The 17389-nt window shown below is 37.7% G+C and overlaps 1 protein-coding gene across 4 annotated transcripts in view; it reads right to left on the reverse strand.

Moving 5' to 3' along the window:
* map4k5 (mitogen-activated protein kinase kinase kinase kinase 5) overlaps positions 1-17389 on the reverse strand; it is a 59867-nt gene that overhangs the window by 28493 nt on the left and 13985 nt on the right. For all 4 annotated transcript variants that reach the window (XR_011190229.1, XM_069193253.1, XM_069193252.1 and 1 more), the window contains exons 4-11: positions 8718-8808; positions 5807-5871; positions 5280-5335; positions 4898-4945; positions 2680-2722; positions 1863-1935; positions 1032-1163; positions 640-702 (exon numbers count right to left, since the gene is read on the reverse strand). Coding sequence is in view for 3 of the 4 variants with exons in the window: in XM_069193253.1 (XP_069049354.1) it covers positions 640-702; positions 1032-1163; positions 1863-1935; positions 2680-2722; positions 4898-4945; positions 5280-5335; positions 5807-5871; positions 8718-8808 (571 nt within the window). In the remaining variant the exon portion in view is untranslated. The remainder of the gene's footprint in view (positions 1-639; positions 703-1031; positions 1164-1862; positions 1936-2679; positions 2723-4897; positions 4946-5279; positions 5336-5806; positions 5872-8717; positions 8809-17389) is intronic.

Genomic DNA, 17389 nt, shown 5'->3' on the forward strand with positions numbered 1-17389 from the left:
TTGAAACCAGAAGTTAAATTAAGTACAGATACCGGAGTTTGTCTCTGTTCCTTGTTGGGCTGGTTTTCAAATGACAAAAGTATTCATTTCTAAAACACAGGAAATACTGTATACATCTCCCATTCAGTTTGCTCAATATTAGCAAGCGTTCCTGTGCACATTTTCAGATCAAATTTCAATTACGACTAGAATTTCATTTTAATAGGTCATTTAACAATAAATCGACTGAATCATGGTCCCGGACAACATAATCGAGGACAAGGCATAATAGTTATTTAGCACTGTGTATGACCCTATAGAGATTTTTCAAACACAAAATAATTTTGGGGAAAAATCTATAAATATATTCACCCAACTTTAACAGTAATAGGATCAAAATAATTGACGGTGCTTGTGAGCACACAGGACCCACAAAGCTGATAGAGTTCACCCCGAACTTGAGCAGTATCCTTTGCAGAAAGAGACCCTAACATGTATTCTTCCAAGGACAAAATGCTTGTTCACGTTTTGCACTGATCAAAAACAAAAACTTTTAGTGTAGTGAAAACCACCTAAGTAAAACTATTGAACACTTCCAGTAGAACCAACAGAGGGTTCTAACAGAATCCTATTGTGTGCAAAATGAAAAGACACACTTACCACTTAATCTTGTCTTTAAGCTTTGGTGGCTGAAAGCTGCTCTTTGACATTAAAAACAAGGCCCTGAAATGTAACACAACACAATGCAGCTTTAGAGGCTCGGGAATGAAAAAAGTGGAAATGCAACAGGTTTACAGAATTCAACTTTGAAATTATAACATTCATTTTAAAGGATCAAAGTATGACGATGACAGTTCTTTACATGGCGTCATATATGTATGTACAAAAGATGTACGTGAGAGATATCACATTCCATCTGACGCAAAATGTCACCAGCTTCAACAGGAAGAGGTCAGTTGTGACCGCTAGAAAGATATGGTAAATATTAGACACCGACAAAAGAACAGAACAACAGAAATGAACAAGGGGGAACTTGTCACACAGCAGGCTACCTCATGGGGTGGAGATCAAACATGGGGGGCTGCAGTTCTGCCAGTTCGATGGCCGTGATGCCCACTGCCCAGATGTCACACAGCTGGTTGTAGCCCCCGTTTTTCTCCACTGCCGCTACCTCAGGGGCCATCCTTCAAACAAGAACAACGCAGAGGTCAGTCAAAACAGCACTTCAACAAGGCTCTTTGCCACTCGCTCGACTGATACTTGGGCAACACTGTTCTGATACCAGTCAAAAGGACATACAAATGAAACAAATGACACTTCAGAGAGCAAATTACACATTTTTAAACAAATTACTGTAACTTGGCCCTGGCCTTTATTTAACCATGTAACTTACATTTGTTTCAGCTTAACTTAACTTACAGCTTTGCGTCATAAATTTAAATCTGCTTGTTAAAAATAGGGCCCTGTGGAAATAAGTTACCCTTTAAGGTATTTGTATTTTGTACTTGTATTTGCTGTAAGTACTTGTACTTTTATAACTTTGAAATAAGGTGAAAGAGAAGTAACACCAGAAATATTTTACTGAAGTCTTTTTATTTTTATATAGATTAACTTCAAAGTAATTGAATATTTGAATATTCATAGAATATTTCCTATTTTGAGCACAACTACAATCAACTTGTTGCATACATTCTACTTCTGCAGCAAAGATCATGCAAATTATTTAGCTGAAAGACATGTCAGACCACTGTCCACTTTACAGAATGCGTAGAGCTCTATTTCATTTTAGATGACAATAAACCCAAAAGTAATAATCAATTTAAGATAATAAAACGGTCAATTTAAGAAAAAAAATTATTAAAAACTGTTGCAAAGGAATTTACCAGTAAGGTGTACCAATGAAGGACTTTCTCTTGGCAATGGTCGCTGTTATTTTGGCTGCAACTCCGAAATCAGCTGCAACAAATAAGGGCCTGCTTTAATTTCACTCATTCGCACAAATACTTGACAAACAGAAACACTATCTTAAACATTTCCTTTCCCCCCCCCCCCAACGTTCCATGCCCTCGCTCTGGAAAAACGAAGAAAACCAAGTCCACAGACGCTTCACTGCGATGTTGTTACTCATCACTTCAGGGCTGTTACAGCTCACGAACGAGCAGGAGGTGAAGCAGTCGGGCCTGTGTGTCGAGCAGAGGATACCCGACAGCTATGCACTGCCTTGCTGGATAACCCTGGCCATCTTTTTCTAAATAAAAGTCCAGACTCAGTCAGGAGGCGCAACCTGCTGTCCAACTGAGCATCTTTCCAGCTGAAGCCACAGGGAAGCCCCTATCCCATAATGAACAGCCCTGATCCTGGAGAGCCAGCACCTAGCAGGCCTTACAGCTGTCCTTCTCATCATTCATGTAAAGACATGGAACACGGATGAGGTTTGATTAATTTAGTATGCGCGTTGCGTCAGTTAAGTCGGTATCATCTAACTGGTCCTACAAGCTAGAGGGTGTTGGTATTTGCATTTTAACTCATCTCTTACATACTTAGTCAAATAAGTACCTGTGTACAGTACGTGGTGAATAAAATGTTCAAAGTGGTTAGAAAATGAGGTTGTAAAGGTAACCTACAGAATATGTGGACTGTGGCTCTCCCGGACCAGGGCTGGCCTGCCCTGCCAAATTTCTCAAAAGAGCAGATACTTACCCAGCTTTACATCTCCACTGTCTGTCAGCAGAATGTTTGCACCCTATATGAGCATACAGAAACACAGGGCTATAAAATCACAACCTTCCTAAACAGCAGTACTGAAACAATTACAACATTTACAGCCTATATGAACACACAAAACACCTGCAAATGGGTAAAATTGGAAATTCAGCTGTTATGCAACTTTGAAAATCCTTCTAAGATATAATAGTGCTTCTTAAAGTAGGATTGCTATTTTAAATTGAAATCCCTTGCTGGACTGTGTAGAATTGGAATGATTTCAAGCTTGTCTGAAGACACACCCACACTCATAATGTCATTCCCTGCCACTCAAAGACATTACTCATCTGTGGCTTTAAACTTCATACGTGTGGTAGCCTGTCTATAATCCTGATTAAGTACAATTAAAAGTTTGTAAATAAATACACAATGCTCAAATTTATGCTTACCCTGTAATAATAGCTATGCAATTAATATTCTTATGTTTTCAAGTCATATAATTGTTTCACATAGTCTCAGCAAATTATAGATGTTATTGAAAGTCACCGGCCTACACTGACAGCCAGAAAGAACTCAACCTGTTTTTATCTTGAAGAAAGAAGGCTACAAGTGGATCTGAAATCTGAAAATCCTCATAGGCACTGACCAAGTCTACCTAGAATGAACTGTGAAACATGAACCAGAGTGGAGAACAGGAAGCACTTCTTTACCCAAACATTTGGAGGAGTGTGGAACAAGCTACCAAGCCATGTTACTGAAGTTGATACTCTGCCTTCCCTCTAGAAAAGGCTGGACATAATCCTTGGATAAACAAGCTACTGATGAATAAATGTGCCAGATGGGCCAAAAGGCCTCCTCTTGCTTGTAAAACTTTGTATAAATGTTCGGCGTGGAGGAGTAGTCAAAATCCCCTCATGAGTTTAAGAACGTATAAAAGGGTACAGGAAGCTGCTCCTTTAGGTTGTTTAAACCACAGGTGAGTTCACAAAATATTTATTACAGAACATATTTAGAAACATTTGCAAAGATGTCTCACGGTCCTACTATATAGAGTATATATAAAGTACACTCAACAATCTTTGTGTTAAAAAGTATTGAATACCCAGATTTTCATGTTACAACAACTTTCTGTTCCAGGTCATCAGGTAAAAAATTACATTCAAAATTAAATTTTAATTAAAAGTGAGAATTTCAGTCAGGGCCAGATTGTATAATTTTGCTCAGAGATTACCTCACTGACCTTTCGACTTTCATAATTGTCTCATCTACACAAATTGCTGATTCTCCTTCTCTTTGAAACACAAAACAAAAAAAATCTATCTGCTGGAGCCACATTCATTTGGTTCTTAAACCTCTTTATGCCAGCTTTTAAGAACACCAAGACAATGAAAACATGCTATGTTTGTTGCATCTAAAACATGCAGTGTATGGTCTAGACAGCACTCAAGCCAAGCCTAAGACTGTGCTTGGCAAATACTAATACAAGAGACACAACAGAGTTAACTGAGCCCATCACCATCATGGTAAACAATATGATTCAATGTCAATAGAGTCATCTAGAATGGGGGAACACAATTTCCAGTTTCCAGGACTGTACAGCGGCTCAGAAGATATCCAAACAAGTGTGAAGTTGTTCTTAATCTTCTGAGTCAAGATATGGTGTAGTAAGTGCAAATTAGCTCTGGGCAAAACAGGCTCAAGTGTTACAGATACGCAGCAGTGTTGAGTGACAAGTCTGATGTGTGTGCATCCTGTAGCCACTGAAAGAAAACAGGATGTACACCAGCCATGGCATGCACAGTGAGTACAAGCCCGAAATCATCTGTCACACACCGACAAACGCTGCAAGACCACGATAAGTGCCAATGATAGCTGGGGTAGGAAGCTTTCGAAAACAAGCATAATGAGAACCGTGTCAGATTGACATCACTCCCCCAGCGTGGCTATCCTTCATTGCTCACACCATTCAACTCTGGTTTCCTGTGGCTTCACCTCACATTTCTGCAGCAACGGAATCGAAATTTATCACAATTCGAGCAGTTTGCAATTTCTTAAAAAAATTTAACAAATGAGAGCAGCAGTTGTCTTTGAAAAACATTAATCTGCATGACTGGTATTCCAACAAGCTTTGCAGTCTTCTGCACCCTCTGTGTCTTGAGCTGACCCTTCACTCGTTTTTAGTACAAGTACACCTGAAAACTCACAGAGATCGTACCTTGATGTCACGATGCATTTTGTTCTTACTATGAAGATAACCGAGGCCCTGTAAAAGGGAAAAACAATTAAAAAAAACATTCCACGGCTCAACACCCAACCATGACAGAAAATGAGACTCTGGCTCTACAATGTACTCAAATACAGAAGCAACCTTTCTGCATTACAAATTAATTGTTATGCAAACGTATGACAAGTGTTAATTTAAAATTAATAGGGTATGTGCTGCAATAAAAAACCATGGAAACACACATATTTAAGTATCAAAAATGTATATTCAAGCATTTAAAAAAAAACAGTTTAACAGATTAATTTATACCATCTTCCAAATTCCTCTTTCTTTAACATCGTACAGTCCGCTTTCATCAAAGTTATTTTCTTACCTGCAAAGTTTCTCTGCAGACATAGGCGATTTGTAGTTCTGAAAGAGGCCCAGTCACTATTAAACACAAACATAAAAAGGTCTAAGATATCGGTCATGGCCAATATTTCAGCTACACTGGTTGCAGCTTAAAAAAGCACACATACCAGAGTGCACATTGAAGGAAACAGTAAGGCCTTGTGTATTTTTAAATGTTATTTTTAAGTGGGAATTTATCAATTAGTAATGAAAAATGAGCACATGTATAAACAGTATATCTGAAATAGAACATTAGGGAACATTCATCTACACTAGGGAAAAGTCAGGAGTTATACTGATACCAGAATATCACGGGGAAATAAGATGATATGGACCTTTCTATTGCAATTAACTGATCAGGTCACCCTTAAACCATGAATATATATGTCCCCTGAGAAACAGCGTTAGTGCAGTGGGTAGCATGCTATAGCAGCACTGAGCCACAGAAACCTCACCAACCCCTGTTCAGTTTCTATTATCTGAACACACTACGAAAGGAGGCTGCATTACCATGGTAGATATCCTGCAGAGATCCTCCACCACAGTATTCCATGCAGATCCACAGTTTCTCCCGGCTGTTGTGTGGGGAACAAAGAACACATTGATTCAGGTGAGCAGAGAACCTTCAGTGTCATGTGTTTAAGACTCAAACAAAAAAAAATATCAATGGATTTGAAAACAGAGCTTCTGGATAATAGTAACAGCTACATGAAAACTTCTGCAGGAAAAATACTATGAGACAATACACTCTATAGAAAATTCAGGTATTTCTTGACTACAGTACGTACAGTAGTTATTTAGAGAAAGACATCCATCGGACTCAATTCAATCACCCATGCTTTATCTTCTGTAAGAGGAATTGCAATTTTCCCCAAAATGAAAGGTATTTAATCTTTAAGGCTGTACACATGATACAACATTTTTTTTCCGAAATTCTTTGTAGTGCAAACTTCAAAAGCAAAGGAACGTTTGTCGTATTTCAATACGAGTTATTTGCAGATTTATTAAACAGTACAGACTGTCTTGAGAAAGCAGTGCTGAATTATCTGATTAAGTTCTTTTTTTTTCCAGTGCCCAAAATGTCCAGAGACTCAGCTATTTAAAGACTTTAGGAGACTTTAGAAATTATCATCATCCCAGGACTGATAAGGTAGAATCCTTTTTAAGTTACTCAGTTATGTTTAATCAGTTGCCAAACATTTTTGAGAAAACGGAAGCACTTTAGAGCAGAGTATGAATCATTTTTATTAATATTTTTTCCCTGGGTATCTACAAATTCTATATGTTATGAATTCCTTATCACCTGCACAACCATGCCAGTAGGGATGCGCATATACGTATATGTACTATTATACACATTTATGGAAAAAAATCTTTGGTAAGAGGAACCAACATTTGTTAGCAATCTGTGTAGAATAATTTTCATACTTTGCAACCACTGCTGTATAACCTGATTAGGTCAAAGAGACACAAGAAATGAACTAGGCTGTAATGTGACTCTTTGTTAACCTGAACTTCTGCTCACTGATGAACAGCACTGTACCAAAATTTCAAAGATCAAGTTAAATATCAAAGTCTGCACTCACAGGAACTAAAACAATTTCATATTTTTCTCTTTACATTCCAATTAAGCTGTTGTTTGCTATGATAAAGTTTGGAGAAAATACGTTCTTATTCATACAACAATGTAAAATGGATTTAAATTTGTAAGAGAATTTGTAAGAGACACTACCAAAACATACAGCTGTGCTGATACTTAAGAGATCCTTTTCCGTTACTGTTTGCAATAGAGGATCCAGTAATAATAATCTTACAAGACATAATGGATACACTTGATTTAAGTCCGGACTGTTTCATAATTCTTGGTATCATATGTATAAATGCTTAATCACTCTGAAAAGGGAAGAGCTTGCAACCCGATAAATCTGTAATGCAGCATTAAAATGATGAGCCAGAGATTTAAAGTTTCAAACAAGCTATTCAACTATCTGATTAAAAAATAATAAATGTCAATCTACAGTTTGCACACCAATAAAGAATGATAAACAACTGCATACGAACTGTGTGGTTCGTGTTTGTCCTGTCTAGGACACAGAACGAATGCCCTTTTTCAGAATGATCCATGAGGATGGATTGGTCTCTGAGCTGCATGCAACAGCAACAGCAAAATGTAACCAGATCACTAAATAGTCTGATGACTTATATCTAAACTATGGCCATTGATGCTTTTCAACTTGCAACTTTCATGTCAATCACAGAAATTGTTGAAATCATTTACATAGTATGGTGTACATAAGAAACCTGAAATAATGAATCCAGGACAGCTAGTTCTATCTTTATTGAGCATTGTGGCTGTAAATATCAAATTGCACTTCGAAAAAATAGTGTTAAGTTATGAAGAGTTATGAAGTTATGTACCACAATAGTTACCTTCAATCAAGTCCTCATTTTAGAGGAAGCTGTTCCGAACTCAAAGAAGTGAAACTGACAGAATACAGTCTGTGAACTTCCCATGACTTCAACGTTTATGATTCACCTACTGTAGATAAGTTAGCCTATGAAGCACTCACACTACTAAAATTAAAAATGGCATCGTCATTGTTTAGACTGCAATCTAACACCATTCACACGACTAAATTTAAAAAAAACATGACGGATTTTCCCAAGTTAAAATGATTAAAATGCAAACATAAAAAATGAAATCATAAACTACTTGTTATTCTATAATCAACAACAGTTAATGTGAAAGAATGTAGAAATGGCCCTTCAAAGCAGAAACTTTGCCAGCACTCAAGACATGTTACTATGTACAAGCACTAATAGCTAAATTACATGGTACTGTCTGTATGCATGCATGCATCTCCCCTGAGTCACAGACACATAAAAAGACCATTGGGTTCCAGTTCCAGTAAGAGGAGCTAGACAAACTTTTTAGGTGGGGGTGGGACACAGTACTTTACAGGGAATTAGGCATTGCACTAACTATTCTTCAGAAGTAACGAAACCAGGTTTTCTAACACTGAGAAGCAACCACTGCCACAGTGCCAGTAAAGCAGCAGGTGTCTGGCTTCAGGGTCCGACTCATCTTTTGTTCATATTTATGGGTTTTAAAATCCAGCAAACTGTTCATGTTAAAGCTCTATGTGGAGTGATGGTACACAAACACTAGGCCAAAAACTACAATTTGTACACTTATAAATATATAAATGTATCTTTACCATTCCTGAAAACTTCCAAGGCTACAAAACCAGTATTTGCTTTGTGCCCTTTAGTTCTGAAATGCTGCTCAATAACTCAGAAAAGTTTAATTGGAGACAATGTGCACAAACTGGACAATCCGTCAGGCAAACATACATAGAATGGAAATGGTGTATTAAACCAAATTGTCTATTTCAGTTCTTCAAAGGTAATTCAGCCTTACCATAAGTAGCTTCCAAAGTAGGCCACAATATTTTGGTGTGTGCATTCTTTCACCATAAAGATTTCCTGCTGGATGATGGAAAAGTCATCCCCTGGAATGAAAAACAGTAAGTTAATGCAAGAGTTTGAATTATTTTACAATATTCCCTACATGACAGGGATACAGGCTTAAAATGATTTAAAGAGCACTAACACAAAGGATAGTTCATTTCCATTTTTACATGAATTAAAAAAAGATCTAGTCTTAATGGATAAGAGGGATATTAATGAGGATTTCCTTAATCAAAAAATGGCCCACATTATCTGCCAAAAATCATTGTCTCATGATTTAAATACAATACTTCAGAGCAGGAGCTCTCCTAGAACATTCACTGCCACATTGCTATTTTTTCAAAGATGTTTTTTTCCCCCATAAACATGAATACAGTATGTATTGGGAAAGACATGTAAAGTCCTCTACACACTGCAAATGAATGTTGATCACTGGTTCGATACAGAAGTTTCATGCAGTGTATATATGCTTTCCGGATAGAACGTTTCAATTAAAAGGAGGATTTTTAATGACGGAAAAAACGTGACCTTTTACTACTTTGAGTTTTTGTTTTTCACTTGCAGGCCCACTTCATATGAATTCGAACTCTAATATCACCACTAAGATTACTTTTCTGTGGGCCTGGTGTTTTATTTTGCAGTGCTTTCCCAACACACTAAAAAAATATTTCTCAGAACTTCTTGGACTACAAATGGAAATTAGAAAATGGATTCAATTGAAATATACACTATTTCTGGCATTTAAATCTCATCTCGCCTGTTGACTTTTCATCTAGGATGATATACAGATACTGATTATTTATTGACATCTTTTTTGTAGGGTCTTTTTAATTCTGTATAATCTCTCAATCTGGCAGTAAAATGTTAGTGTTTCACCACATTTCCCTGCAGAAATATTTATAAACAGAAATTCAGACATTAGGCAATCAACCTTCACACGTTAAAATGATAAGAAAAATATTTGTAACTCAAAAGCCTCAAACCAGAGGTCATAATCTTCATTATGGTGTAGATTAAATAACCTAGTATTTAATCGACAGAAGATTTACTACAAAACGTTCTATCAACACCTTAATTTTTTTTTTCATCATTTCTGTATGTCAGCTTTTCATGTGAAATATACCATACCGACAAATATTACTTTCAAACATTTGTATTACTAATTTGCCCCCATGAAATCGCTACTTTTACTGTAACAAAGACTCTTTAATCTCTGGACTCCTTGTTCAGAACATCGAAGTAATTGTTTTTTACAAATATTTTGACAAGAATATGTATAGATATCCATTAGTTATGAATTCTACCAAGAATTAAAACCTCAGATAATTTTTGTATGGATACAAAAATAACTGCATATCGCAAATAGTAATGAAGGGCAGAGCACATCTAATGTATTTAAATAAACTGAAGCATGTTGCTATTTGGTAATTTTTAGCGATCACTAAGTATTTCCTTTCACTATGCCAGACCTAGAGCTTTCTACCAAGTAAACCACAGAAACACAATCCAATAGATGGGAGTTTTAATTATGAGTCCATCCAAAGTGAATGGTTTTTATCCATTAATACATGAAAGACTTTATATCAATTGTACAGACATCTGTATACAGTATTTTAGACTATTGATGCATACAAACTCAACTTTCACACTAATGAATACAAAGCAAAAAATGCAAGGCCATCTGTTATTAATTCAACAGCAACACTGCAGCCCTGGAACCTATTAGTGAAAGAATGAGATTCATGTTTTTCTGTTGTGATCTCGCTGTACTAGTGGATTTTCTTACATTAATGATCTTAAATTGTGAAGTAGATCTCAAGACTATTCAAGCTACTAAATGACAGAATGCATGTTACCAACTCTATTGCAGACAGCTGCAACGTGGTGCAAAGTGTCTTTCTCCCAATTTTTCCAATACTATTACCAATGTATTTGGCTGACACTTTTATTCAAAGCAGCCAACATTTGTACCTACAGTATTTGGTGGGCATTTGACTAGAGGAAAGTACACTGCTCAGGGGTATTACAGAAGAATGTCTATCTGGGATGTGAACACACAACAAGTCCAGAGTCCTAATCTCTACACCTCACAATCAGCATCAGGGACTTTTACAGGGAGAGAGGATACTTTACAGGACTTTACATTCTTCTCTCTGATTTGCAGCAAGTTTCCAAGGAACCAAAGAACTGAACAATTCTGCTTAACACTGGTGTAATCCAGAAGGTAATACCCTTGCCTACTAATGACCCATGGGCCCACAGTGTACCCTGCTAAACAGAACAACTCAGTAACTGACAGCATCTACGGGACTGTTTCCTTAAATAACCCCTGAATTTCCCTGAATACTAGTTTGCTTTTCGTTTCTTATGTCATTAAGACAGTGTTTTCACAATACAGAATGAAAACACAATACTGATATTTGGTCTTAAGTAGTATAAATAAAATAGAAAAGATCATTGAGTAGAGTCCTTCAGGTTTGTAAAATAAAAAGCAAATTCAGCAGATTTAACACCAAGAACAGTATTTTCAACTAATGTGCAGCTGTCTAACCTGCTCATTTACCAGGAAAGAACCCCACTGTTTTAAGACTGCAGAGAGTCTGATTTCCAGTAACAGAGGAAAAGAGGCTCCTGGTTCAAGTCTCAGCTCTATCAATAACACAAGTACCTTAACCTGCCTGAGTTGTGTCCTCTAGATGAGGCCCCAGTTAAAGGTTAAGAAACTTTGCTGGTTTCTTTTAAACCCAGTATTTTTTCGGTAAACTGTTACTGAAATACATTCATAGCACGCAGAACTCGCTGCCACTTGCTGGCATGGCGCAGTCCTCAGGTCACCATAAGGCACTTTTTACTCTGACACTGGCATCATTTGGGCATCAGCAATTACTCACCCAGCATGCTTGCTTCAAAAACTAAAGTTTGACAAAAGGGCACTATTTGAAAAGAAAATGCCCAATCAATGGCTGTATCTAGAATCACAAAGAGTCATAATAAAATAAAATCAGACAGAGGTTTGATTACTGAATCATTAGGATTTAGTGGGAACCAATCGCACATTGCCAGTAACAGTTTATTTATGGTTTGGGGTAAAAAAAAAGGTCAATGAAACACACAACACAATGAGAAGTTTAAGGCCCAGTTTTATTGCAGTCATCAGTTTTATTACTAGCATTTTAAGTTTGGTATGAAAGACAGCCTTGGAATGTGTATTTTTATAAAAGACTTGGGAAATCAGAGCAATGGCTCTTACTGTTGGAGCAAGAAATCTTGTTAACACTAACCACTGCATCAGAAACGGAAATACTCCAGCAATGAAGCTATAAAAATAGATTTAGGCCAATACCTGCCAGATTACGGCAGGTAAAATGTAGTCCTGCTGCCTCTGCCCAGATGAAACTGCACACAGCAGTATTGTGTGTCGCAGCACTTCTGTATGCAGGAACTTGCTTCGTTCCTGCAAAGCGCTGCAGTGAAATGGCTGCTCTTGCCTTTAAACGTACAAATATCTGAATGTCCATGACGCCCCAGTTAGCTGCAGTGTTTCAGGGAAAGATACAGTGATTCCTTTCAAATGGAAACCTCAAGACATAACCTCTGCCTGAAGCGCAGCGTTTGAAATAAATGAAATAGAACAATTTTAACACTCCACCTTAAGATGCAATGTGCGCCAGTCTATTCTTTGACGTTTTATATTTGCAATATCATAAGGCAAACATAGTCTATGACAGCTTTGCACAACACTTATAATGGCTACATTTAGAAAAACATTTCATTATGTTCCAGTTTGAGATTTGCTTTCATAGGTCATACATGACGTCACTTCAATACAATTTTAATACATTAATGTCACATCTCTTGGAGATTGTTTTAATAACCAGAATGGCACAAATGGATCAGAAAAGGCTATTTCAGCACTGTGACAAAGTGTGGCAAAGGGCAGCCATACTTCGGAAACCAGAATCCTGACCAGGTCTAGTGCAAGTGATTACATTACTCCTATCCTGGAGTCACTGCACTGGCTTCCTGTCAAGTTTCGTGTTGACTTCAAAATCCTCCTGCTCACCTTTAAGGCTCTGTATGGCTTGGCACCTCAGTACCCGTCTGAGCTACTATTGTCCTACTGCCCAACTTGCAACCTTTGCTCTTCTACATCTGGTCTATCTGTTCCCCAAGCCCACCTATACTCTATGGATGATGGGACCTTCTCATGCTGCGTCCCAAACCTCAGGAACTCCATCCCTAAGGATATCAGAGTCACCTTCCTTTCAAATCAAGACCCAAAACCTTCTTCTTTAGAAGAGCATTTACTTATCTGGTTCTGTTATTTATTCCTCTGCTCCATATTCAGTAGCTACTATCTCCTCTCATGGTGTATTCTCATTGTACATATCCTGTTTTTTTTTTCTTGACATTCTTTAAAGCGCTTTGAGAAGCCAACTTTAAAGGCACTATATAAAATGAAGTTTATTATAATTACTAGGGCAAATAAAACAGTTTGAAAAAAAAAACAAATGCTGAATTAATGGCATGTTAATGAGTGAAATACAAAACCAGTACATTTATTTTGTGTCATAAACAGAGTGAGTGAAATCTCTTATGTTTTGTCACAGAATGTCACGATTAACATGTTCCCAAATAAAAACCAATCATTCGGTAAACAGATAATCTGGTTATGAAATAACTTTTGTTGTCAGGAATGGGGAATCCCCTTGATAAACACTGCTCACTACCTGGGTTCCTGCCACTGCATTAAAAAATGAATTAAACTGGTCTGCTTTGGCTTCAGGTTGAATAAATCTGTTAGACAGGAATTAACCTGCTGGACTTCATCCACATCAACACAATGCCTCACTTATTAACTAAGAACTAGGTAGTGAGATTTAAATTTTTATTCAAGTGTCAAAAGCTACAATAATGTCCCTGCTGTAACACCATAAAAATACACTCTTCAGTCATCAATGTTATGATCACAGAGTTGTTTTCTCAGAAAATACACCAGCATTACACATCTCCATTAATAACTGATTTTGCAATCACACATTGGACTACCAATATACTGTACATTATGTAAAATAATGCTTTATCATGGCTCTTTCTATACTTCAGAAAAGATTTAAAGGTAAAGAAAGAGTTTTTTTACATATGACTACAACTCATACAAAATTAATTGAACCTTAAAACAACTTGAGTCTAATACAGCATGATGATTAAGAGTCAAGGACTAGCAGAGCCGCTGAAAGATAGCGTGTCTGTAGTCTGTAGGGTTTCTTACCAAGTCAGCCCATTAAGACACATAGCAGCTTGTTATCGACTTCACTGTATCTGCAAACGAGGTTGACTGTAATCTAGGTTACACCTAATCTAAAGACAAGCCACTCTACCTCAAAGAAATGCACAAAAATCTAGTAAAGAGCTTGGGTGGCAAACTGATTATGCATTACTTATATAAAATAATACAGCAAAACACATTTTAAATTTAAGTTATTGTATTGATCTAGTTACAATCTTGTGAACAGTACCACTTTGTATCTTCATCAAGGCTCAGACGCCACCCAAAGATGAGCCTGATGACTTCAGGGATGGAGAACAATAATAAACATGGTGTAGTAAATGGTGCTGGAGGGCCGGTAAGTGGTGCTCTTTTCTGTGATCTGGAATTTCAGACCAATGCCCTAGTATAGTGACCAGGGAGAGTTATCCGTTGTTAAATTGAGATGTCAGATTGAGATTTAGACTATATGGTCACTAGTGATCCAGTGGTAATGTTCAAAGTCACCAGAAGACTGCCTCTTAGTGCACCCCTATAAATCCTACCTGTTGTTACACTGCACTGGCTATCCACAATTTCTGATCAATAATTTAATTGCATCGCTGTTCGGTTTATTGTTGCTGCAACATGCAAGCCATGGACTATAGTAAGATCTTCCACATATAACTATTCATTTTAGTTCATCGCAGAATTATGCAGAAAACATTCAGTGCCTCATGCTCAATACAGAGAACCCTGTTTTACAAAGATTAAAGCTGAATTCATATCAGCTCACAAAATTTGCAGATCATCACTTTTATAGTGTGTTCTGTTCCTAAATAAAATAATGCTTGTGCATCAAAAACCTTATAGAATTGCAAGATTTATAAAATCATTAACTAGGTTTATAGATGGCTGATCCAGTGAGCTTTCTAAGGATCTTTCTGGACGTTGTTGTATCTGGCAACCACCCAGACATCAATTAACTTAGTCAGCATGTCTCTGGGAGGTGGGAGGACACCAGAACATCTGGAAAATAAACTCATGTGCAGACTGGTAGGGACAGAAGTTGCTCCAGCCAGGAATCCCACAATTAGCCCTGCTAGGGAGGACATTTAGAATAAAATTAATCTCTAGGATTAGGACAACCACGTGATTGCTGCTGTGCTGCAAACAACATTCATTTGAATGTTCTGAATCTGAACACAATGCTCTTCGTGAAGACAATCATTCAATACTCCCCTTCCTTACCCAGGCATAAAGAAGCCCCCATACTGGAGTTAATGGGCAACCTTTTGCGTCCAAAATATTGCAAAAGTGGTTAGGTTCATTTAAAGTAATTCATTGGCTCATGCTTTTATCCAGACAGACCTATAATTGCAAACATTTATAGAGCTGGGTACTTTCCTACAGTAGATCAATTTGGGTGAAGTATCTTGCTCAAGGGCACAGCGGCAGTGTCTGACTTGGGACTTGAACCCGCAGCCTTCCGGTCAAGAGTCTGGAACCCTAGCCACTGCTCCATACTGCTGCCCTGAGTTTAAGGTCTCACTCATAGGGCAGCACTGTCTTCCCTCGTTACCTTACTGAGACACTTTTGAAACTTCAGGTACAGAGGAAGTAACGGCACCTACTCTTCCACCAACACCAAGCATCAACCTGGATTTCCTTAGGCTTCCCATTCCAGATTGAGGCTGTATGCTAAATTAATCAGCTTCATGACTGGGAACGAAGACACCACAAATACTGTTTACCAGTATGTTACTTTCTGTTTCTGTTTTGAGCGAAACAGCAACTGAAGTCCAAGAAATCAAATCAACACTGCTTTACATATCTCCTCAATCTTTGAAATGAAAAAAATGACATCCATTTTATATTAGTTTCATAATATTCTAGTACATAACACTTTCACTGAAAGACAAACATTTTTACACTTAATTTTCCAACACAAATGTTGTACCTGAAAAACCTTTTTGTTAAAATGGTACAGTAGTATTTAGTTTTACTTTTTATAACTGAAATGATGATCCATATTATCATTATTAGCTGCTAAGGATGAAGTAAAAGATACATACACATTGCTATCAACATTAGAAGCCGATGTCTTTCATAGCAACATGCATATTGCTTTATCATAAAAACACTGTCAGGGGAAAAAAGTTTAGAAATTCTTCAGATTCGATAAAGTAAGTTGGTGTGGAAAAAGCCCTTTATTTGATAGCAACCTCAAAAGAACTGGGCTTCAAGGAACAGCAGTAAATAGCCACTCAGCCACTTCAGAAGTCACCTGAAGAAATTTGTTTTAACAGTGTCAAATCAGCTTAGTGTTGTCTCCCATCTGGGAACGATCAAAGGTCTGCCAAATCCTCATACTAGATTTCTCCCACAGGTTGGATGGCCTGCAGTGGCTCAGTAAAAACACCCATAGTCCTTCAGTGCTCACAGCCTAGCCTGACAAACCACCAATAGCCCACAGGTCTCCTCCCCTCAATAATAGCTGCATACTGCACCTGTCTTTCAGGAAACCCATCAAGATAATATAATAAACACACGAGCTCCTGTGAAACGTCCTCCTTTGTCCACATTAACTTGTTACTAACTTATAAATTCTATTAAAAGTTCTCAGTGCAGTTTTTTTTCAGGCTCAAAAATATATAGCTTACACTGCTCACTAAGTGGTCCTTTGAATGTTTTAATAACCCCCTCAAGAATTATTTGGTCTCATCACAAGTTAAATCAAACAAATCACGCGGTCCACAGTCATCTTGCGTCTGCCGGATGCTGCAAAAACAACCGCGGCAGATTTCAACTGGACTGCTTTTTCTAACGTCAATCAACTCCAGAAAAAGTCCAAACAAGCTCTCCTGCAGAAAAATGATTGCTTTTAAAGCTTTGTGTCACCTGCTTAGAAAGAGGTGAAACTTTTTTTTTTTTACCCTTTGGGTCTTTCAGCTACACACCTTCACTAGTGCACGCATACTGCCAGGGTAGGGCTGGCTTCGCACCAGTGAAAACCAAGCCAAGGCACATTGCTGAGACACTCGAGCTCTGCATCGCACCCGAGTCCAGCTCCGAGCTGAAGCTGGTTTCACACGTGTGGTCGTTCCTGCCGGAGAAACGCACTGGCAGCAGGGAGAGGTTTCGCAATCTTGTCACCAATGCCAAATTCAAAAACGATGTTGTTGGGTTTTCCTGGTGCAAAAAACCCGACCCAAGATTAACGATAAGTTATTCTAATTTTCTTAAGATTCACATTATTATTATATAGTTACCATCACCGTCACAGCACGTAGGGTGTGCAGTTTAAAAATAGCTGGGGTGGCACATGTCAGAGTGAAATATTCTATAAACTGCAGTCACTAAAACATTTCTAA

This window comes from Lepisosteus oculatus, chromosome 8 (genome assembly GCF_040954835.1).
Source record: "Lepisosteus oculatus isolate fLepOcu1 chromosome 8, fLepOcu1.hap2, whole genome shotgun sequence".
Lineage (NCBI taxonomy): Eukaryota > Metazoa > Chordata > Actinopteri > Semionotiformes > Lepisosteidae > Lepisosteus > Lepisosteus oculatus.